This window comes from Rattus norvegicus, chromosome 4 (assembly GCF_021556685.1).
Source record: "Rattus norvegicus strain SHRSP/BbbUtx chromosome 4, alternate assembly SHRSP_T2T, whole genome shotgun sequence".
Classification (NCBI taxonomy): domain Eukaryota; kingdom Metazoa; phylum Chordata; class Mammalia; order Rodentia; family Muridae; genus Rattus; species Rattus norvegicus.
The window spans coordinates 76034548-76059681 of record NC_141537.1 but is presented as its reverse complement, the minus strand read 5'-3'; the positions used below and the strand labels follow the sequence as shown (position 1 = coordinate 76059681).

The 25134-nt window shown below is 37.9% G+C and overlaps 1 protein-coding gene across 2 annotated transcripts in view; it reads right to left on the bottom strand.

Annotated features, from left to right (window-relative positions):
* Cntnap2 (contactin associated protein 2) overlaps positions 1–25134 on the bottom strand; it is a 2247664-nt gene that overhangs the window by 1095552 nt on the left and 1126978 nt on the right. For both annotated transcript variants that reach the window (NM_001427648.1, XM_087658677.1), the window contains 1 exon segment: positions 18425–18574. In NM_001427648.1, the coding sequence (NP_001414577.1) occupies positions 18425–18574 (150 nt within the window).

Below are 25134 nucleotides of genomic sequence, written 5' to 3'. Positions count from 1 at the left end.
TAATGCTCCTTGCTCAAATTTCAAAGTAAGTTAAAACTAGGGCTATCATTTGATGAGCAGTACAGATTTCGTAATGTCAATCCATTGTTTGCTGAGGCTGTGTGGAAAAATTCTACACATGTACAGAGAACATGAAGGGAGTATAAAATGGGCTATCTTTCTGAAAACTTTGTTTGCTACTGTGGATAATTTTATGATAATGAAAGTTACAAAAATCCTTCCATTTTGTCTTTTTCTTGATATACTCCAGTGGATTGATTTCCTCAAAATCTGGCACCATATACACATGGACCTAGCAGTGGGGAGAAAAATACAACCAGTGTTTTCCAAGCCCTTGACACTTATCCATTAATGCAAATAAAGATCACTGACATTATGTTTTGCAACTTGATCACTGGCGAGACACATATTTACCTTCAAGTAAAAACATTTCTTTCCATTTTTTTATTTTTTCTTTTTTTATTAGATTTTTTAACTTACATTTAAAATGTCTGTTCCTGGTTTCCCTTCCATAAGCCCCCTATTCCATCCCCTCTTCCCCTTCTTCTATGAGAATGTTCCTTCTTCCCAACCACAATCCTTCCTGCCCTGACATTCCCCTACATTTGGTGGTCCAGCCTTGGCAGGACCAAGGTTTCTCTTCCCATTGGTGTCCAACAAGGCTACATATGCAGCTGGAGCCATGGGTTTGTCCATGTGTACTCTTTGGGTAGTGGTTTAGTCCCTGGGAGCTCTGGTTGGTTGGTATGGTTGTTCTTATGGGGTTATAAACCCCTTCAGCTCCTTCAAACCTTTCTCTAATTTCTCCAATAAGGACCCCGTTCTCCGTTCAATGGTTTGCTACTAGTATTCGCCTCTGTATTTGTCATGCTCTGTCAGAGACTCTCAGGAGACAGCTATATCAGGCTCCTGTCAGCAGATCCCCAGGTGGGGCAGGCTCTTAATGGTCATGCCTTCAGTCTCTGCTCGAAACTTTGTGAACATTCCTTTCTTAAGAAAACTTAGGTAACTGTCTCTCTATGTAGTGAATTATCATAAGGAAGGAGAAACTGAGAAAGGCTTTCTTAATAACAGTCATCTTTTAAGCAAGGCAACCACAGACGACCTTCAGGGAACTGTAAAATACCAAGGTTACTTCGAAGTGAGGATGGAGTTGGAATAGTCTTGATGAGGTCGGAGTGAGTGAGTGACTGAAGAATAGATAGATATCTGAGATGCTGAGGAAGAACCCTTTGTCAAGACTGGAGTCCCATTTTGAGCTGTGCCTTTTGCTGCCTGTGTGCTTTCCTCCCAGTAGAGACTCACATGTGCTTACATCCTGTGGTTCTTTAGTAGGTTAGGCTCAAGGAGTCCATCCTATATTGCAAGTGCTCCAACTAGCTGCTCACAGAGTTCATAGTTAATGGGGTGCTTTTGCTACTGACTTTAACTGGCTTCATAAAAAATAGACTTTTCTTATTACTTCCAAATTACCTGCCTTCATCTAAAAAGACACTTCTGCCATTCATGCTTGTTTTGGAAGATATGTTATCCACTATATGCCATTTCCTCCACAACTCCTTGTGTGTCTGTTTGCAGAGGGATGGAACGAGAGAGAGAGAAGGAAGAACGAGGAGGAGAAACAGGGTAAGAGGGAGGAGGGGTATTTTGAGGGAGTAGCAGTGAACTTTCTGCAATTCCTGGAGAATGCACAGTGCTTTCTTACCCTGTTACTGTTTTGTTTTCCCCATTTGTCAAAGTGAAGAGCAGGTAAGATGAAAGGCAGCACCCTGACCTTCCAAAAAGCCACAGACTTCTTTACCTTTCCTCTTTGTCTCTTGTCTACAAAATTTGGGGTCAAAATTGCATGTTGAATTAAAAGTAAAACTAGGGGAAATTAATTAGTGCTTCACAGTTTAACTCCAGAGTTCACTGTAAGAGCTTTTCGCCAAAGCTCTGATGAGAATCAGATCAGCATGAGGTTCTTTCCCAGGTTCCCAACCCTTCCTGCTGCTAGAGAGCTGTGGGGTGTGGAGCACAGCACAGGGCAGCCTCATATAGTAGCACAGTGTGAGAGGGAGGTGAAATAAAGCACTTGTCTGTCAGTGTCACTCATGATTGCCAGCTACCAATTCTCTATAATTAGAACATTGTTCTGTAAGCCATATTTATAATGAAATTCTTGATTGCTCCATTGATCACTGGGTTGATACATAATCAGCTAAAGATCAATTTTAGGATTTTTCTAGAGTTTAAAGTCAGGTTTATACAAATTCAGGGTCTACTGTTTTTGTCCTTTCCCTGTTTGTAAGCAGTCAGTAGCAATCTCTGCCTGAGACAGCAGAGACACAGACCAGACCAGCTCATAGTTTTGCTGACTCCCAATGCTTTGATGAGGCAAAAAAAGTCACCAGTGGATAAATCACTTTTCATGCAAGTGTAAGGATTAGCCTCTGTGTTCCCAGTCTAGAGGTGAAATTAGGTGGGTATGGCATAATATTAGTACCTGGGAGGTAAGGGCAGGGAATTGTAGGCATAAGTTGGCCAGCCCAAACAGCTACAACAATAAGCTGTGGGGTTCAACAATAGATTCTGCCTCAAGATATGAGGTGAGTGAAGGGAGATTTCCTAAGTCAACCTTGGGTCTCCACATGCACCTGCACATATACGTACCTACCTATATCCATCTATATCCCTCCCCAACAAAGCACAGCATGGATCACAGATATGGATAAGTAAATTATGAGTCACAATGTTATATATGTTGTTAAATTCACAGTGGGGATAAATCTTTCTCTCTCATTGTGTCAAAACTCAAAAAGAACAGTCATCAGCTAGTTCTTGCTTTTATGACACATTCACCTATATGACCATTTGTTTACTTCTTTGCAATTCTTGGGATGTTATAACTTTATTTATTTATCTCTTATCTCTCATCTATCTATCTACCTATCATTGTGTATTCATACATGTGCCAAAGTACATGTATGGAGGTCAGAGGACAACTTTGGGGTGTTAATTCTCCCTTTCTACCATGGAAGTCTCATGGATCAGACTCAGGCCCTTAGGTTTAGCATTGAGGGACTTTACTTCTTCCATCTATGCACGTAAGCACTCAATATGAACTGTGCATGTGAAAAATAGTGGTATACAAGACAGACAGGCAGACAGACATAAATAACATGCTGCCACATTGCAGACAGCAAAGAGACTGTGTTGAATGTAAAGGGAAGACACATTGACATCAACATAATTTACCTGTCTAGAAAAGAAAACAACTATTTCATTTCCATTAATATAATATTTTTAAAAGTAAAAAAGATGGAAGAAATTGGAACCCTTGTATACTATAGCCAGATGAGAAGTGCCCCAGCACTGACCTATGGTCTAACCTCATGCACTACAGAAGTAAACAATGTGGCAACTTTTCCAAAGGTTGAAGGCATCACCAGGTAAAGCTACAAATCTGTTTGGTTAAAGAACCAAATAGAAGAATATGTTTAGTCATATATGTTTTTTGTATGTATTCTATTCAGAAAACCAAATGTCCATCAGCAGGGAATCAAACAAATAAAGCTATGGTGAACAGAGTAGAATGCCATTAGATACTTACAATGAAATTCTAATACAGCCTTAAACATAATAGGAGAGGTGACACAAGTCAGCCACAAAACTAGTGTGTGATTTCTACTCACGTGCAAGACCATGACTGTTCAAGTTCATGGATACAGACAGTAGAATGGAGGTTACCAGAGCTGGGAAAGGCAATTATAGGAAATATTGCTCCAAAGGCACAGGCCTTTAGCTTGTAATGTTGAAAGTGTCTGAAGGTCAACACAGTGGGGATGCTCAAAAACAACAAAAATAATGTACTTTCTTTCATTGTACTACATACTTTGAAACAATTCTAATGGAGAGTCTATGTATGTTCTACCAAAAATGAGAGGAAAAAAATGACACAGAATCTATGATTCAATACATAGTACAGCAGAATGATGACATTGGAGTACCCGTTTTTATTATCATCAGAACTTCACTACATTTGCTGAATTATAACATTTAGAGAACAATAACACAGAATGCTTTCTCTCTAGGTTCTTTGAAACTATGAAACTACATTTGCCTGCTCTCCATTATTCACAATCTTCCCCTAACATAAAAGGCCATTACTTAACGTCTTTCTCCTCTTCATGGAAGTGAGATGGCAGGCCTGGCCTCCAAAGATCAAGCTTGTCAGAGTGATTTGGCAGAGAAACACACAATATTCAGAAATGTGAAATAAATACTGTGTGCCACCTAAATGTAAGATGTTCATTTCTGAGTACCAGAAATAACTTCAGTTCTCCAAAACCATTCTGAGATATGGCTGTTACAAAAATTCCTCAAGACCGCTGTCCCCACTGGCCGCATCATCTACAGGTTCATGCAGAATTTTAATGCAGTAATTCTTTGACTCATACCTGTACTATTTTAAACAAAGACACTGCTGAAGTGTGTTTTTGTTTAGCTTCTTCGGTGGCAGAAGAAATTAATAGTGCGCTTAAAAAAATCTGTGTATTGCTTAACATTAAACAAATAGTTTAAGGGAATTTTTTGGATAACACGTAACAAGGAAGAAAAACAAGCCTTGGTAAGAGATAATGCAAGCTGAAAACATATAAATAAGCTTTATAAAGATTTACTGAAAATTTTTTGAAGAAATATTGAGGGTAATTATTAAGGAAGAGCAAAAGGGCTTTGGATAGATGTTTATGTTGGAGCTACTGGTGTTGGAAAGCATGCTTTGCTCTCAGTTTTTAAATCCTGTGAGAGGTGTGTGTGTGTGTGTGTGTGTGTGTGTGTGTGTGTGTGTGTGTGTGTTTGTGTATGTGTTGGTATGTTGGGAGTAGAATGTATACGTGCTTTGGCATCAGAGGAAAATAGAGGACAATCTCAGTGTTGTACTGAGTCCTCTTTCTTCTTTGAGATGGGGCTCTTTTTTGTCACTGCATATGGTAGGCTAGTTGGCTCTGTAGGGTTTCCTGTCCTACTCTCTGATCTTGTTGTAGGAACTTAGATATTAGACCGATACTCCTTACCCAAGTTTTATAGGGATCTAAACTCAGGTTCTCATCTTGAGTTGTAAATGCTTTACTCACTGGGTGACCTCCCCAGTCTGGAAACATTATTCTTTAGCCAGAGAACAATGTATAAGGTCTAGTTGGATTATAAGTTTGATGAGGTGGGTCAAATATTTAAGTAAAAATTTAGATAAATCACAATAGTTAGTAACTATTTTGAATCAAGTAATATAAACATCCCTAGTAGAATATTTTGAATAAATGGCTAATCATTTTTATTAAGTAATGCTTCAGTGAGCACCATGTGTCTCTGAGGTTCTGTGTGTGTGTCTGAATGGGGAGAAGGGGTGGGATAGACCCGAGCTATAGTGAAATAAACGTAGTTGAAGCTATGTCTTGCTTTCGACATTACAAGATGTTTGCCCAGTGAAACAACTACAGATATATCACAAGACCCAAACTACTTTCCTTGCTCTAACAACTTTGTGTACCCCAGAGAAAGCAGCCACGATCAAATTTCTTCTTTTCCCTTCACTTTTTATTGAATGGAAACTTTAAAAATAAATGTACAGTCATTTTCCTTGTGAGCTAAAGAAAACCATACCAGCCTTATCTAAACACTGACATTCATTTCACAGGATCCTAGTATTTTGTTTGTTTGTTTGTTTTTGGAATATAATCATTTACTCTTTCTCGTTTGAGTTAATTTCCTACAGAGAATAACAATGTAATCAGCAATGACTGAGAAATATAAATACATGATTATGGAATATTCTATCATTTTAAGAAACCTATTTTACTTTGCCATTCGCAGTTAGTTGTTGTGAAAAGCTTCACGCTATGTGATGGATAATTGAAAACTTGGAAAAGATACGTGTCAACTTAAATAGATTCCCCCAACTTTATATTCTCAGGTCAAGCACCTATGCACTGATTTTCAAAATTTGCCCAAATACCAAATAAATTTCGAATGCCACTTTATTAACTGAAATTGGGTACACAGACTCTAATCCAACGCAAAGATAATCTTAGTCTTTTAACATTTTAATTGGTTATTTTATTTACATTTCAAATGTTATCCCCCTTCCCAGTTTTCCCTCCACAAGTCCCCTATCCTCTCCTCTCTCCCCTGCCTCTATGAGGGTGCTCCCCCACCTGCCGACCCACTCCTGCCTCAGTGGCCTAGTGTTCCCCTATACTGGGTCATCAAACTTCCACAGGACCAAAAGGCTCCCCTCCCAGTAATGCCAGCTAAGACAATCCTCTGCTACATATCCAGCTGGAGCCATGTGTATCCCATGTGTACTCTGGTTGTGGTTTAGTCCCTGGGATCTTTGAAGGGTTGATAATGTTGTTCTTCCTATGAGGTTGTAGACCCTTTCAGCTCCTACAGTCCTTGCCCTAACTTCCCCATTGGGGTCCCCATGCTTAGTCCAGTGTTTGGCTGTGTACATCCACAACTATATTAGTCCAACTCTGTCAGAGCCTCTCAGGGGAGAGGTATACCAGGCCAATAGTTTAATATTAAATGCAGGACCTGTTACAAGATTGACAAATACCCTCCAATATTTTCTCTTCTCTTGTGTAGATAAAGACACCTAGCATGACTCTTGGTCACTCAACTGCTCTTGTAGCTTGCTATGTGCAGTCCCATGGCAAAATTCCAGCCAATGAGGTGTTTGTCTCTAAGTGCTGTCTGAGAAGTCTGGGGAGTAGCCTTAAAAGGAAAGGACTGGTTCCTTTCCTCTGCTTCTCTGGATTTGCCATTTGGGGTGTTAGTTGTCATTTGGTACTACAAGATGAATGATGAATGTTGAGCTGTGCTGAGCAGGAGAGCCAAGCGTTTCAGTGTCTACCAATCACTACAGAGAGTTTGAACAGGGTACAGATTATTTTCCTTTGTGAAAGCAAACAAGAAAAGAGGTTTCTCTGATAAATTCGTTTCTGCGCTCCACCCTGATGCCTGATAGGTATTATAGTTAAAAATTTTATGACATTCACTGTGGTAGGCAGAAGATATGGCTACTGGGTTTACACAGGATTAACCATTGTACACTGGAAAAAATATTTGGTCAGATTGCCAACTGCTGTTCTTCAGATGACAAAAGAACTGGAATAGAACACATAATGGTAAAAGGAAACGCAGGTGTTCATTGGCTCAGTTTATATTCAGCAATATATGCAAGATGGCGATGAACTCAGCCTTGAACTTGGCAGTTCACCAGCCTACGTAGTGTGCTGGGGAAGTGGGAGAGTCTGTCTGATTTTACTGACAACAGAAGATGATGGAGAATCTCCAGAAGTTTTAAATTCACTTTACAACAGGTCAGATACCTGAATCCTGAAAGTAATTACAACAATCACATGGTTGCCATAGTTGGCCTTTGAAGGAAGTAAGATCCTTATCTGTCAGACAGTGCAAGGCTCCCAAGGCTATGATAAATGTAAAGATATCAGCATTCAACATGGATTATTCTTTCTTAGGACTTTAAAGAGGCTTGCCATCAAATTCAAAGGTGGGTAGTTGGCAAAAAATAATCAGTAAAATCTTTGATTTGGAAACCTGGGTGTCTCACTTCCATTAGTAATTGGTAGGACACAAAAGTGATTAAATACAAGAACAAATTCTCCAATTCTTTTAACTTGTAGACTAGAGCTAGGCTATCACACAAAATTTTAAGTTTTATTGAAATAGTACCATGCCATTTGTCTGTTTATTTTTCATAGGTGTTTCTTTTTAAATATGGCAGAGTTGTGGGAGAGATGACATGACACAAAGTCCAAAATATGGACTGCATGATTCTTTATGTTTGGTTATCTCGGAATAACATTTTTTTTAAAAAAGAAAGCTTGTATTAAAGTGCTTATTCACCAGAGAGCACAAAGCTGATAGAGCTGGTAAACACTCCATGTTTTTGACACAATGAAAAGCCATGCCAGCCCTTTCTATTTATAGTACCTTGGGTTTCTGTTACATACAACTAGACATTATCCTAGAAAAATTATTTTCTTTTTACTGACCATCTTCAAGGATATATCGATATTGCCATGGTATTCTAACTATAGACATTACTTAACATTACTTACATGTAAATGGAAAGGAAGTAAATAATACTTAAATCAACTATATTTATTTACCAATACATACTTGACATACTCCCAGAAAAGTTTCCCTAAGCATTAAAATGCATACACACACATAACACTTTCTTAAGGAAGTATGATTGTCTGATAATTCATGCATTCAGTTCATAGATATGTGTTCATGCATGTGTTTAGTGCTGGGTTTATGTAAATATGTACAGACATGTTTGTTGAGGTCCCAGACCAAACTCGTGTGTCAGTCTGGTCTTTGCTTTCCAACTTGTTTGAGATAGACTCTCATGTTTGGTACTGTGGTAACTGGCCCATGAGCCTGCCATATCTCCATGGGGACACTGGTATACCAGATGGTATGCTACTGTGTCCAACTTTACCTGGGTTCTTGGTTATCGAACTTAGGCCTTCACATTTCACGTTCAGCATTGCACTCACTGAGGTACCCTTCCCACACCCCACACCCCAGGTATTCTTTTATTAAGCCTATTTGGCATATTTTATTTTTAGACACCTATGCCACTCAATGAAAATATGCGACTCAATCAGAATAAAAATAAGCCAATCAATTGAAAAAAATTTTGTTATACAACTATTGACACTCTAAAGGACAAAAATAGGTTTAAGCATAAGTCTTATATTAGAAGCTTTTCTGACACTTCAGAAAATGCTTGCCAAATAATTTTTAACCTGCTTTTGGTATGTTAAGAATAATCCTAATGAAGGTCTGTATTTCCTTTCCCAGTCACTCTTCTAGTTTCCAGACTAAAACCATGTAAGGATTTTGCATTTAAAGTTTAAAAAAATAAAATTTACAATGTTTTTCTAAAGTAGAATTCCCATACTATTTTAAGACTAGCTTAACTTTTATATAAAATGTCTCCAATGTTTTTTCTTCTAAAGAAAATAAAGCCAGAATTGCTTTCTGAAGCTTTCTAGAAGATTCTTATATAAGATAAAACATGAGGGCTTGTGCTAAAGCATGAATTATCTTAGCAAATACACAAAAATCTCTACCTGTGGGTTTGCTGTAAACTCTAGCTGGGGCTCCACAAGCAGTGGACACATTTCAATTTCCCCTAAGCTTCTACCTAGCAGGTATAGCCACGCTTCTTCCATCAGCCTAAAGGCTCACATTTCTATCCTGCATTCTTCTCAAATGCCTCTTCTCTTTGATCTTTCAGCAAACATCTCACCACATAAACTATTAACTACATGTTCTCCGGGATCCATTCTTCCATTTACATGTATTTTTGGTTCTTTAAATGTTCTTTTCTTTGAAAGACTAAACTGAAAGCCATGCATACCTATTTACACTGCAGAATCTCATCAGTTGTTGTTCAACAGGTAACAGAAGTCTGAATATTTCAAAAGATAATGTTTCATCACTGATTTTTCTCGTGTCTTGTTTCTCCTGGTGATAGTCTCACCTGGTTTTCTTGAGACAAACAACATTCATTTTCACATTCTCCACCCGAATATTGCCTGACCTTAGGAAGCTATGAAGAAGCAGATGTCACCTCTGTTTCCAATGAAAGCCTCTGTGAAGTTAGGGTGAATTCTGGGGTGCTCACTTGAGAAACAGTGCTGTAGTATGTTTTGTCATTAGCTATCAAAGTGCAAGGAAAGGCTAAAGTGATTCTAAGATCCTGCAGTCCTGAGACCAGAAAGACTTAGAGGTTTTAACATTCCGATTCATTTTTTATAGGAATTTGCTTTAGGTTACGTAATCTTATGATAAGTCTTGTATGCTCTAAACTACTTTATTTATTTTCTTGTTTATTTATTTTACCTTTGGACATTTGTAAAGAGCAATGAAAAATAGTGCTATAATATTATATATCTGGACAAAGCTTGCCTTCTAATTCAAAAATATAAAGTCGTGTATACAAACCAGTATTGAATAATCAAACAGCATGCCCTGGGCCCTCATTGGGCTTTATTCCTGTGCATGTCAAAATAGTGTTACTTGAATCTGAAGCAAAATTAAAACAAAATTCCCAAAGTTCATCTTGTCTTCTGATTTCATCATGGAGAATTAGGAATGCAAGCAGAAATGGCAACTTTATGTAAAGTGAAAACCATGAACAAAAACACAGACCTCTTTCCTGGTTTGCAAGGAAATGGAAGAGAGAATTTTCTAAAACTCCCCTTTGGTTTTTTGTTTTTGTGATGTTAACAAATTGTTTCTGGTAACCAAATGATAATGGGCATTTATCCCATGTCCCTGGACAGCCAGATATGGCCTAGCTTCTGCAAAATATGTTGCTCACCTTATATGTAGTTATGATACCCACATGAGCCCCCCACTCTCCCTCAATGCAACACTAAACATAGCAAGAAGCACAGCCTGGCCATCTTTGCCTAATCCCAGAGGCTACAAGATGTTATAATCAACTGACCAGTCTGGGTCAGAACTGTGCTCTTCCCTCGACTCCAGACTCAGACTTTTTCCTTGCCCGTCTCCACTTCCTACGTCAGCCCTACCCAAATTCATTTTTTCTTGAGCTATGCTTGCCTGGTTGATCTTTATTTATTGAATTCTGTATTAATGAATCCTCATATTCCTTGAGAGACTCCTGATAAAGATTGGTTAGTACCACTTTTGTCATACTTTGAACTTTCTTGGCTAATTTGTGCTTTCCTGTCAGACCCAGTTTTGGACAAGAATCTTGTCATGTCGGTGTAGCTAGATCATCCTCACTTAAACAATGGATCACACCTTATCCTATAGGACCCCCTTTCTATCATCTGTCTCGCAGGTGGTATCTGGGCTGACCTCTAGAAAGACTGTTGGATCTCTTTACTCATCATCTGCTTAACCCACTAATGTTGTCTCTCAGTACTTTCACATCTGCCAATCTACGGTCTGTCTGTACACTCTCTGCAAATCCCTTATTTTACTCAGTGCTGTACATTTTATAGGGAGCCCAACTCCTATCTTATTACAAACTCTGATTTGGTTTATCCCCATCATGATGGAGTTGAATAAAATCATTCTTAACATGTGTTCATATGTGGAACTTAAGATTCTTAAACAGTAGTTCCTCATAAATAAAAATAAACAATAATATATCTCTTTGAGTGGTAGAGTAGGGAGCATTTTAGCATCAACTGTACAGAATGATTAATAAACATGAAATACTTATGTTTTCCAAGTAATCATTTAACATATGTGCTACTGCACCAAACATAAATAATCAGAGTTTTCAAATTTGGCCAGTTTTGTTTTCCTACTTAAGAGGCATTTAGTTATGAAAAAACATTTTTTCAAAAGTTGTATTCAAAAAAACCTTAATTCAGATGTCATTATGATTTTCTATATTAATTCCAGACTGAAAATGCTGTGTTCTTTCAGGCTAGTGATTTCTCAGTAGCTAAACAGATATTAAAAAAAAAAAAAAAGAAGAAAGCAACTGTCAACATTCTTGGAAAACAGGGTCAAACTAATACTTGAAAGCTTTTGTAATTCAATGATTCTTTTCTTTGAAGCCTACATACTAGTTTGTCACACATCTTAATATTCCTAATGCAAGATGGTAGAAAGGGCCAGAAAAAGGCAAAGTGTGTAGATTATTCCAATAATTGTGATTATAATTAGGACAGGTCACAGGGCTAATCAAATTTTACTTCTGAGAGCTATAAAAGAAAGTCTAGTGAACCTTTGGCTAGATACTGAATACGCTCTTCTCTAAGCAGAAACATGAGGACTATTGATGTTAACATACTTGATTTTGGTTTCCAGCTTTTCCCTTCTTTGTCATTTTATTTTATGCATACAATAAAAAATGAGAAGCAACAATAGCAGCAACACAAATAAATAAATAATTAAACGTCCATTTATATCTGATTGGGGAAAATGAGTATCTTTCCTTGTCCTGATAAGGCAGGGAGAGGGTTTGAAATGCATTTTTTTTCGGAGCCGGGGACCGAACCCAGGGCCTTGCTCTTGCTAGGTAAGTGCTCTACCACTGAGCTAAATCCCCAACCCATTGAAAAGCATTTTTAAAAGTGAGGAAAGAATACCTATTTACACTGCAGAATCTCATCAGTGAGAACAGAAGAAGTCTGAATATTTCAAAAGATAGAATGCAATATACTAACCAGGGTGTGGCTCTGAAAACATTCTGAAATACCAGAGTGCTCAGCGTTTATGATTCATTGGCTTTAAGAAAAGAATACCTTGTTTAATCAGGTGAAATCCCTTCAGATCACAAGTAGAGGTTCTTGCCCATGAAGGTTACAGTAGATATCCATTATTAAGACAATTACAGACGTGATGCAAAGTGATAACCTTAAAGTGTATAACACATGGAGTCATTAGAGTTGGGGGCCAATCTCAATTGTGTGAGGATAAAGGTAGTGTCATTTCTTTAGTCACGTGATATTTGAAGCATCATCTGTAAGCTCTTAGCTATACCGAGAACTGTAATCCCTCTAGATATAAATGAATGAAAGTAGATCTCAGTTCTATAATAGAAAGTTAAATTCAAAGCATATTTGAAAGCAAAGTCTAAGGATTTGGAAATGCAGGCTTAGAAAAAGTTAAATCTACTGAGTATTATTGCAACCAGCAAAGAGAAAATGAAACATCGATCCAGTTGAAGGACTTAAATTCTCAGGACAGTCCCCATATTTGTTTTGAAGGTATTTCCTAAGAGAATCCTTCAAATGTAACCCTGCAAACTTGCCTAGCACTTACCTGTAAATGTGGAGAAATTTCTTGGTGCTAATAAAGTGTATATATCACAGCTATGGTACCAGGGGAGTTCCCTGAAGCATTCTTTCTTGATATACATGGTAATTGATGATTAGTATATAACTGTACACATGTAATATAACATCAGGGTGACTCAATTCTACATGTGTCTGTTTACTGCTATGCATGCATGTTTATGTTTCTGAGCATATATATGTGCACCACACATATATGTATGTATGCGCATGTGGAATGTCAGAGGTTGATGTTGAGAATCTTCCTCAAACATTCTTTTTCTTATTTGATTGAGACAGATTTTCTCAGTATAGCTAAATCTTGTGAATTGACTAATTTGGCATGTCAGTTTGCTTTGGGATTTCTACCATCTGAGCATGATGAAATTATAAGTCAGTCATCAAGGTTACTAGACTTTTGTATGGCTTCTGAGGATCTAGTCTCTGGTCCTCATGCTCATACATTAAGTGCTTTACCCACTGAACCATCTCAAAACCTCAATTTATTTGTAATTATGTATATCCTAGAATCATTTCTGTTTCTGCGATAAAATACCCTGAAGAAAACCAACTCAGAGGAGAATGGGGATTTACTTCAGCTTACAGTTCCAGGTAACAGTTCATCATCGTAGGGAGTTAAAGCAGATATTTCACAAAGTTATCCACATTATAGCCACAGACACAGAGAAATAAGTGGCTATATGCTTGTTTGTTTGCTTATTTTCATCTTGATTTCTCTGTTCTTATATAGTTCAGTATCTCCTGCATAGAGAATGGTGCTGCTCACAGTGGGCCGAGTCCTCCCACATCAATAAACTCACTTTAGATAATCCCTCCCAGAAGTGATCATAGGCCAACCCAATGTAGAACATTTCTCATTGATCCTCTCCCTATGGAATTCTAGGTCAAATTGACAATGAAAACTAAGCATTACAATGCATTATTGTGGGAAGGATGCTAACAAAGAAGTGTGATACAGGATTTTGGGGGCATTCTTTTGTCAGTGTGGTTTATTCTCATCAATATACTAATCTACAATAAAGGTCTCTAATATATTAATTTCTTTGATGATACTAGCTTTTTATTACTGTTAAAAATCAATGTCAATATATAAATTCCAGTTTAGGAAACTCGCAAAACGATGAAGGCTTTTTCCGACCCCTTTCCCACTGCTTGGTTTTGTTCTCATTGTTTGCTGACTCAATCTTAGATACATCTAATCTTTGCTCTTTCCTTATGATTCATGTATTTGAATGTTTGGATCCCAGATAGTGGTACTGTTTTAGGAGGTTGAGAAACATTTGGGTCCCTGTTACAAATAGAATTCTTTTATTTATTTATTTATTTATTTATTTATTTATTTATTTATTTATTTATTGAAAATCAAGTTGGAGGGTTTTTTTCAAATATTATTCCATTTCCCCATTTCCCAGACATAAGCCCCCTATCTCATCCCCTTCCCCTTCTTCTATAAGGGTGTTCCCCTCCCCAACCCCCTCTTCCCACCCCCTGACATTCCCCTACCCTGGGGGATCCAGCCTTGCCAGGACCAAGGGCTTCTCCTTCCATTGGTGCCCAACAAGGCCATCCTCTATTACATATGCAGCTGGAGCCATGGGTCAGTCCATGTATAGTCTTTGGGTAGTGGTTTAGTCCCTGAGAGCTGTGGTTGGTTGGCATTGTTGTTCTTATGGGGTTGCAAGACAAGTAGGATTATAATGTGCAGGTTTTGAGATTTACAGCTGAACCATATTTATTATCTTCTCTCTGCTTTGTTGCTGTTTGTAAACCAGCAGCTACCAAATACTCAGGTCTCTATAGCACTACCTGGCCTGCTTGGGATGGTCTTCAGATTATGAGCAAGAATGGAACTCTCCTTCGGTTTTGTCTTTTCTGATCACAGTAAAGCAAAGTGTAAATAACACAAAGGGCTTTACATGATTAACCTATTGCTTATGATGAGTTATCTGTGTTGTTCTAAAATATGTGCAAATGTTCTAAACTGTGCCTGGGCATGTGGTTTAATTTGGAAATGGGATAATGGGGTAAAAGTGATTAAGGTGGACTCTAAGCCTGTGTGTGGCTGGTGTCCTTATCAGAAGGAAATATGGACACAGACACAGACACAGAGGATTTGAAGATAAAAAAGACATGAAGGTTTCTATCAATCACAGAAGGAATCCCAATGCTTGCTAAAAACTGAAAGTAGCTATTGGAGTCAAAGACCCGTTTCCTACATCCTGTGGACACTACGGACCTTCTGACATTTCATTTCCTGGTTCCAAATTACCTGTATCCAAAACTGAGAATAAATGACTGCAGTTTGAGGCCACTGAGTTTGTGGCACCTTGTTATAGCAGCCCTATGAATATAATAAATACCATAAACTCCTTCATCCAGATTTCCATTTTCAGATCACTGAAATATATTATTTTATAAAATACTTCTTGTTCCTATGATTTCAGAGTGAGGCAAAAAGGAGCTAGAAAACAAATTTCAGAGACCTAAAAATATGTGACCTAAGCTAAATGCTATCTGGTTCCTCAAACATTGTTCAATGGAGCAGTAAACCCAGTGGTTTCTGGGACTCCGGGGTTTAGAATATTTACACAACAAATGTATGGAACATGTAAGGTCCCTGAGAAACTTTTAGACACTCAGATGTACACAGAGCAGCTGGAGTTATTTCATGAATAAGTAAGGAGCACAGGACCTGGGACAATCCTCCTAAATAAATCCAGCAGGACAATTCCTGGTGTTTGTACAAATCTGTGCACCTATCTAGCTAACTGCTTCACTTCTGGTCTATTTCAACAAGGAATAAAAAATCTACCTATGTGCACTCCTCTGAATTTATATATGGAAACCTTATTTCCACCACTGCCACGATATAGGTCTTTGAGAGGTAACTAGATCACGATGGTGGAATCCTCACAATAAAATTAGCTTCCTTGTGAGAAGTGACATGGAGATTCTGGTGTTCTCTCAATGACCTTCTAGCCATTACTCCACACTATCTAGCAATAAGAAAATGACAGACTGAAAGTTAGGAAGACAGTCCTCAACATACTTTACCTCACAGCATTTTGATCTTGGACTTCTTGTCTTTGGAAATGAAACTTGAGGAAGTGAATATGGAAGGTTAAAGCCACTCACTTTATGTGCCTCAGCTACTGTAGGTGGCGGTGGCTAGACGTGTGTATACTGGTGCATCTAGATTAGAAACTAAATCGATGGGTCCACCTTCATTCAACCAAACTAGTATAAATCCTGCAAAAGTCAGGCCATGTGTGAGGGATATAACCTATTAGCTGGGCTGCCCTGTTGGGTCTCAGTTGTAGAGGAAGAGCCTAGCCCCACAGAGACTTGAAGTACCAGGGTGCAGGGGGTGGGAGGATACCCAGGGGATACCCCACCAGCTCAGACGAAAAGGGGGAGGAGGAAGGATAGGGGGGTTGTAATCAGTAGGGAGGCAGTGAGTGGGATATACAGTGAATAATAAAAAAATAAAGAAAAAAATAAAAAAATTAAAAAAGGTCATGCTAGTTCTGTCGTATCACTTCCTTCATCAGGCACCTTCTTGTGGGCTGTAGGCCCAACCTATTCTCTTTAGACTTCCCATTTTTAATATGAGCCAAGGGGAATTTTCTTACTACAGCTGTTTCCTTTGAAATGAAAACATAAGGGATATTAAAAATAACACTCTAAGTAATGCTAGAAATTTAAAGCTGTACCTGGATAACTATGGGCCCTGACCTATATCTAAAAGCCTGTTTTTGAGTAATTGGCTGATAAATAAATATAATTGCTTCTTTTGTTATTATCTCAATTATTAAAATTAATGAAGTGTTAAGGAACTTCAGTTGAGAGAAAGGAAACAGCTAAATCAGCCATGACCCTCTCACTGAAGAAGTACCTTCAAAGATTAATTTCCTTTGTGATTTGCCTATTCTCATACTTGAAGAAAGAGAAGCACAAGTACGATCAGGCACTTGACCAGTCCTTTAATTTCCATTGAGCAGGCACAGAAAGGTGGAAACCAGACCCTACTGGAAAAAGCCAAGGTGCTGCTACATAGCCAGGGGTAAACTTATTGCAAGCCTGTACTTAGGACTTTCAGAGACCAGGAACACCATTACTTTTTCATCCTTCCTCCTTTCTTCTTTTCAGTAGCTTCAGAAGAATTTCAAGGAGGGCATGGGTTCAGGTTCATCTGCATCCTGTTCTTGAGAACATATGTTCCAAAATTATTTGCAACTTATGTAGCTTATAATTCTTCAGCGTCTCAGTACCTCCCCTGTTTATTAAAATTCTAGCACTTAAGTCTGAGATTTGGAGTTGCATTTTTTTTTGTCTTTTTTTCTCCACTTGAAGGACTCAGTTGCTGAGAACATAATTAAAAAAATCATCATGACCCTATGCTGGCAGCATATCTTGGAGACAGAACCTTTAAAGATCCAAGAGAAACTCAAGATCCTCCTGACAGGGTTTTGAAAACACAGATCTATAAAGCAATAAAGTATGGCACACTGTGTCCTGTAATCTGTACCATAAATGTGAGGCTCCAACAGGTTGTCTATCCCCTAGATTGACATGGATAGACACTACTATAGGCCTTTGCTGACCTCATCCATGGTCAATGACATCCCAGACAAGAGATTGTCAGAATCTTATGACAACTAGGATCCATTTACTATGACAACCATGGGAACTCTTGGCTTAAAGCCGTGTTCAATATGACTTGTAGAGAAACCAGTTTAAGAATGAATGGCTTTTGTTTATGTTATTCATCCTCATTTCTTCACTCAGAAAGCATCTTGTCTTACTTTCATTGACCCATCAAATATTCAGTGAGAACTTTAAAACATGTACTGGGAATACTCGACAAATAATATGGATTAATCACTCAGGACAAATTCAGAGCTTCTTTCTCTAAGTCATCCTCCCCCTAAACTCCCGACACATGGAACTCCCTACATAGGAAGCACATGGTCAGATATTAAGCAACCAACAGCTGCCAGGATATATCGTTCCTCTTTCAGACAATTTAAAATAAAATATGTAAATTTTTTAGTTTACAAAGTTTACTAATGAATTCATACTTTTTTATTTATTATTTACCATAGTTCAGGAAGTTCTCTACAATTATGGAAACACTGCAGGAAGCCAAGCAGACAAGATAAGTGGTCTCAGGTAGAAATGCTCTATCAATTTGAGGTAACGAGAGGCACGTGAGAGAATATAAACAGACATTTGAGCATTGACTAAGGTTTGGGAGAACTTTGTATACAAGTACCCAATCTATAGTTGACGTCACTGGTCTTAGCAGATGGTGGAAATTCAACAGACTCCCAAGCTTTATGTTTTAAAGATTTGAATCAAAGGATAGGGTGTTAATACATTACTATCATTATTGTGATCACCAATTTCCTTAACTTTTTAATGCATTACGTTTTGCTTCCTTTGTCCTAAGACTGTCTGGGTTCCTTGGGTTAAATACAAGTACTTGATGAACTTTTGGAGAACTTCTTTTCTTTCTGTGAAGTGTTGCCTCACCTAAATCATGGCATTCCTACCTCCAAAGTAGTATCTCTCGCCAGTCTTCACTTGAAGAGGACTATTGGTCCGAACTGCTGATGCTTCATCTCCATCAATGGTGAGGACTGCGAAGTTTTCCTTGGCCAGGAAGCGAACCTCATGCCACTGCCCATCATTCAGCCCAGAGCCTGGGAGGTAGAAAATGAAAATATCCTAATTAGGTGCTTTTAAATACAGTTTTTATACATTACAGTATTTTGCATTAAAAAAATCACAATTATATTAACTTCATAGAGTTTAATTTGATGTTTGGATAAAGTTATACAAAACAGAATATGTACAGAAACTATTACCTCCCTTACTTGAGTAATCCGTTTCAATTTCATTCCTTGTCTCTTTGGAATATCAACATATTTCCATTTGTCTGCTATATTTCAGGGAATTCCTGTGGCTGAAAGGTGCACGGTTTCAATTTGATAGGAATAAACACAATATTTTTAAATATTCAGAGGCATGCTGCTGAGTGAGAATGCCCACAGAGGCAAGTGGAGTTACAGACAGTGGTGAGCTATGCTCTGATTTGCTTTGTGGAAACAGAACTGTGGGACTCCTCAAGAGTGGTACGCACTTGCATTGTCTAGTTGTGCAAAGCAGCTTGGCACAACTTACAGTCATTAGAGAGGAAAGAGCCTCATGTGAGGAAATGCCTCATTGAAATGCAGTTGTAAGTCATTTTCTCAAATAGTGATTAATGGGGGAATGCCCATTCCATAATTGGTGTAGCTCTCCCTGGGCTGGTGGTGCTGGGTTCTGTATGAAAGCAGGCTAGAAAACCATGTGAAGCAAGCTGGCAAGGAACAACTCTCCACGGCCTCTGAATCTACTCCTGCCTCCAGGATTCTCTACTGTTTCGACTTCCTGTCTTGTCTTATTTCAACAATGAGCAGTAATATGGAAGTGTAAGACAGATAAATCCTTTTCTCCCCAATTTGCTTTCTCGTCATGGTGTTTTGTCAAAGTAATAGAAATTTTAAGACAGTGCTTTAACCACTGAGCTATTTCTCAAAATGCCAAACACATTTTAAATATCAACAGAATTAGGTGTTTAGAAGTAAATGTTATATACATATTTATATATAATACATAATTTATATATAAAATGTAGTATATATTTATACATATATTTATATAAAATATATGTATACAATACATAAAACATATTGTATAAAGTATTTATATTAAAATATATGCTATATTATGAAATGCATGTAATATATAATAAATGTAATATAAATATATTAATAGTTATAACACATCAATATAATAAATCATATATACATATATATAAACATATACAATAAACACACGTTTACAAATAATTTTTAATTACATAAATATGGACACATATACTGATATATCAATATATAAATGTATAAAATTTATCTGTGTTTATATAGAATTTATATATATTATATATATAAATATTCATCTACAAAAACATGGTACTGCTTAATTTGCATTCTCTGATGTTTCCTTAACATTTTAAATGGCACTTTCCTGAAGCAAATTGAATAATCATAATATAACAGAATCTTATAAGAAACACAATTAGAGTGCAGTCGAGATACTTGGGGAAAAGGATGTTTTGAATAAAGTCATTTGGGAAAAAATTTAATTTAATAACTTATTTTCTGGTTAGCTTTGTTAGAGCCCATTCTGAGATAAAAGTAGATTTACAGTGCTGACTTAATATCCCTTCTTACTTTTATAATTTAAAAATTTTTTATGTAATGTGTTTTTTCAATAGTCACATCTACACAATACAGTTTATAGAAATTAAGTTCTAAGGAAATTTATCCATGCATAGTTGGACTGGCTAATTAAGCACTGATAATTACAGGAAATAAAGATTATCTGATCATTTATATACCAGGCAATGGTAACTGACTAAGTTATATTTCATCAAAAAAGCAGTAAAATAAATGCACAACGCCCACCTCTCAAATTTATTCTATATTGTTTCTTAACACATCCTATAGGTAGGCAACATGCATTGTTTAGCTTGTGTTCATTTTACTGTAAATAATTAGAAAATTAGGTGCTGACAGAAGAGCAAACACTAGAGCAGAGCATCTGGAGAGAGTTCTAAGAACACTAAGAGAAGTGCGAGGGTTTGATTTGACCTTGAAAAAGTCAATACTCTGGATATTGTGAAGACTGCGAAGATGAGGCTTTGTTCTAGTCTTTTCTGGATGCAGGAGTCTGCTAGGAGGAGGTCTTTGAAAATGCACTTCCTTTTCACAAAAGAAAGAGAAGACCAGACCAACCAATGAAGATGTTTAAACCTAGAGTTAGAGTAAATCAATGAAAGAGAGATGAAAGATCTAAGCTTTTAATCATTTAATACCAGGAGTCTGCAAACCACAGTATGTGGGCCACATCCGGCTTGTGTCTTCTTGCTTTTATATTAAGCATGTGTTGAGAATTCTTCTTTTATTAAGTGGTTTAAAAAAGTTAAAAAGAAAGTATATATGCAGCTTAGTATGTTTTAGAGATGGGAGGAAATTTCATAAATCCGAATTGTAATGTTTATATACAATTTCATGGGAACACATTTAAACCTACTATTTTGCATGTCAGTGGCCCAACAATAACTGAGACAAACAGTTGCAGTAGATAATATGGCCACAGTGCCTACATATGGACTCTCTGGTCCTTTTGGCTAAGACCGTGACCTAATTGCTGCTTTATACCATCCATAAAATGCTATTTTAAAGAAAAAAAACTGAATCTTACTGTAACTTAAAAGATAGTCCCATATCTATAGCATTGTACTAGTAAACACTAGTAAAATAGTCATATCTTGTACATTCCCTCAAGATTAAACACTTGATTTATTGATATTGAGCACATTTCGCTGCAAAGAAGGACAAAACAAATTGCTTTTAAGATCTCCCATGCTCATGGATTGGCAGGATTAATATGGTAAAAATGGCCATTTTACCAAAAGCAATCTACAGATTCAATGCAATCCCCATCAAAATACCAATCCAATTCTTCAAAGAGTTAGACAGAACAATTTGCAAATTCATCTGGAATAACAAAAAACCTAGGATAGCTAAAGCTATCCTCAACAATAAAAGGACTTCAGGGGGAATCACTATCCCTGAACTCAAGCAGTATTACAGAGCAATAGTGATAAAAACTGCATGGTATTGGTACAGAGACAGACAGATAGACCAATGGAATAGAATTGAAGACCCAGAAATGAACCCACACACCTATGGTCACTTGATTTTTGACAAAGGAGCCAAAACCATCCAATGGAAAAAAGATAGTATTTTCAGCAAATGGTGCTGGTTCAACTGGAGGGCAACATGTAGAAGAATGCAGATCGATCCATCCTTATCACCCTGTACAAAGCTTAAGTCCAAGTGGATCAAGGATCTCCACATCAAACCAGACACACTCAAACTAATAGAAGAAAAACTAGGGAAGCATCTGGAACACATGGGCACTGGAAAAAATTTCCTGAACAAAACACCAATGGCTTATGCTCTAAGATCAAGAATCGACAAATGGGATCTCATAAAACTGCAAAGCTTCTGTAAGGCAAAGGACACTGTGGTTAGGACAAAACGGCAACCAACAGATTGGGAAAAGATCTTTACCAATCCTACAACAGATAGAGGCCTTATTTCCAAAATATACAAAGAACTCAAGAAGTTAGACCGCAGGGAAACAAATAACCCTATTAAAAAATGGGGTTCAGAGCTAAACAAAGAATTCACAGCTGAGGAATGCCGAATGGCTGAGAAACACCTAAAGAAATGTTCAACATCTTTAGTCATAAGGGAAATGCAAATCAAAACAACCCTGAGATTTCACCTCACACCAGTGCGATTGGCTAAGATCAAAAACTCAGGTGACAGCAGATGCTGGCGAGGATGTGGAGAAAGAGGAACACTCCTCCATTGTTGGTGGGATTGCAGACTGGTAAAACCATTCTGGAAATCAGTCTGGAGGTTCCTCAGAAAATTGGACATTGAACTGCCTGAGGATCCAGCTATACCTCTCTTGGGCATATACCCAAAAGATGCCTCAACATATAAAAGAGACACGTGCTCCACTATGTTCATCGCAGCCTTATTTATAATAGCCAGAAGCTGGAAAGAACCCAGATGCCCTTCAACAGAGGAATGGACACAGAAAATGTGGTACATCTACACAATGGAATATTACTCAGCTATCAAAAACAACGAGTTTATGAAATTCGTAGGCAAATGGTTGGAACTGGAAAATATCATCCTGAGTGAGCTAACCCAATCACAGAAAGACATACATGGTATGCACTCATTGATAAGTGGCTATTAGCCCAAATGCTTGAATTACCCTAGATCCCTAGAACAAACGAAACTCAAGACGGATGATCAAAATGTGAATGCTTCACTCCTTCTTTAAATGAGGAAAAAGAATACCCTTGGCAGGGAAGGGAGAGGCAAAGATTAAAACAGAGACTGAAGGAACACCCATTCAGAGCCTGCCCCACATGTGGCCCATACATATACAGCCACCCAATTAGACAAGATGGATGAAGCAAAGAAGTGCAGACCGACAGGAGCCGGATGTAGATCTCTCCTGAGAGACACAGCCAGAATACAGCAAATATTGAGGCAAATGCCAGCAGCAAACCACTGAACTGAGAATAGGTCCCCTATTGAAGGAATCAGAGAAAGAACTGGAAGAGCTTGAAGGGGCTTGAGACCCCAAAAGTACAACAATGCCAAGCAACCAGAGCTTCCAGGGACTAAGCCACTACCTAAAGACTATACATGGACTGACCCTGGACTCTGACCCCATAGGTAGCAATGAATATCCTAGTAAGAGCACCAGTGGAAGGGGAAGCCCTGGGTCCTGCTAAGACTGAACCCACAGTGAACTAGTCTATGGGGGGAGGGCGGCAATGGGGGGAGGGTTGGGAGGGGAACACCCATAAGGAAGGGGAGGGGGGAGGGGGATGTTTGCCCGGAAACCGGGAAAGGGAATAACACTCGAAATGTATATAAGAAATACTCAAGTTAATAAAAAAAAAAAAATAAAAAAAAAAAAAGGAATCAGCATGAAAGAATTCTCAAATTATTCAATATATAGTTTAAATTAGTGCATATAGATATATATATAACACACATTAAGCACACAGATGAGTACATACAGTCAACACACTTGAAAAATATATTTACACATGGACATCTAATATTCATAGTGTACACACATGCAAACAACCACTTGTACTGCACTATAACTAGAGTCCATGCCTAGATATCAATGTAAAGTATTAAATTACCACCTCAGTGCTTTTCTTGTTCCTGTTCTTTTCGTTACGGTCTAAATTTTCCATCAAATGGTCTAATCATCTCTTGAAAACGTAAGCAGGTTTATGACATTATTCTTAAGATAATTTTCTGTTGCTTTTGGGCTCAATAACGGCACTGGCCAAAGGTCTCACGGTGACTGAAGTGTCAAGCGTTCCATCTGGAATGCCTTCTGTGTGGTGTCTGTGTGATTTCCCTCCCTCACCATAGGCTGCGCAGATGTGTCTGATATAAAGACCTTTCCTAACCCTGTGTGAAAAACGACTTTTCTCCACGTCCTTGACATCACTCTTAAGGATTTTAGGTTTTGTCATGCAACTGGTAGTGATCAAGTCTATGTTGTGTTCATTTATCTGTTCTTTTCCTTCTTCTAGTTTTAAAGAAAGATGTGTTTGTTTCTTCTAAGTATATGATTGTTTGGCCTCCATGTATATACCCCATGTGTGTAGAGTGTCTGGGGAGGCTGGGAATGAGCATCATATTTCCTGGAAATGAAATTACAAGTAGTTATGAGCCACTACATGGGCTCTGGGAACTGTACCATGGCCTTCTGAAAGAAAAGCAAGTACTCTGAGCCACTGCCAACTTCCCCACCCCCTACTCTTCATACAAGCTTTCTGATTTGTTTGTTATTGTTCTATCGGCTTGCTAAAAACTTGGCATTTCAAACAGTACCATGTACATGTTAGGTGTGAAGAAATAATGGAATGACTCTGAGTGGTGAGCTGCAACAGGCACAACGTGGCTTCTGTGCTAGAGACGGTCATATTGTAAGGACAGACACTGAGCATAAGACATCAGTCTTGTAGAGATTTTGTTCTTGTTAAGTAGTCTCTTTCAATGTTAATACTTCTTTGAAATTTGCTTTGTCCAAACATCCACAACTGACATCCCAATTACTCAGTTATTCAAGACAACATATTCTCATACCTCACTGATTGCCATTGCAATGGCTTCAGATGATCTGAACATGGGAGTGTCTTCTAAAAGAATCCTGAATGTTAGGGCCAGTGGTCACTACTCTCAGGAAATCCTAAGGGGATTGGGACCAGCTATCCACATAGCAAACATTTTATCAAAGAGCCACTTTCGTGATTTTGCTATTTTCCTGTCCTATATCTCTCTCCTTGTATGTTATGCACCAATATAAAATAGTGTGTATGTCCCTAAGTTCCTACAGATCACTATGATTTTTTTTGATACTGATAGGTCACAATTCCTCAGGGCAAAAATAAGAAGGGGGGTAGCTCATGTTCTTTCTGTAGCAAGAAGACTCTTTCCCACAGTTTACCTGCCCACACAGAAACAGGCAAATAATTCTTTAATTCTTTTCTTTCTTGCCTTTCAAATATTCATGAAGAGCAAAGTAAACAAAT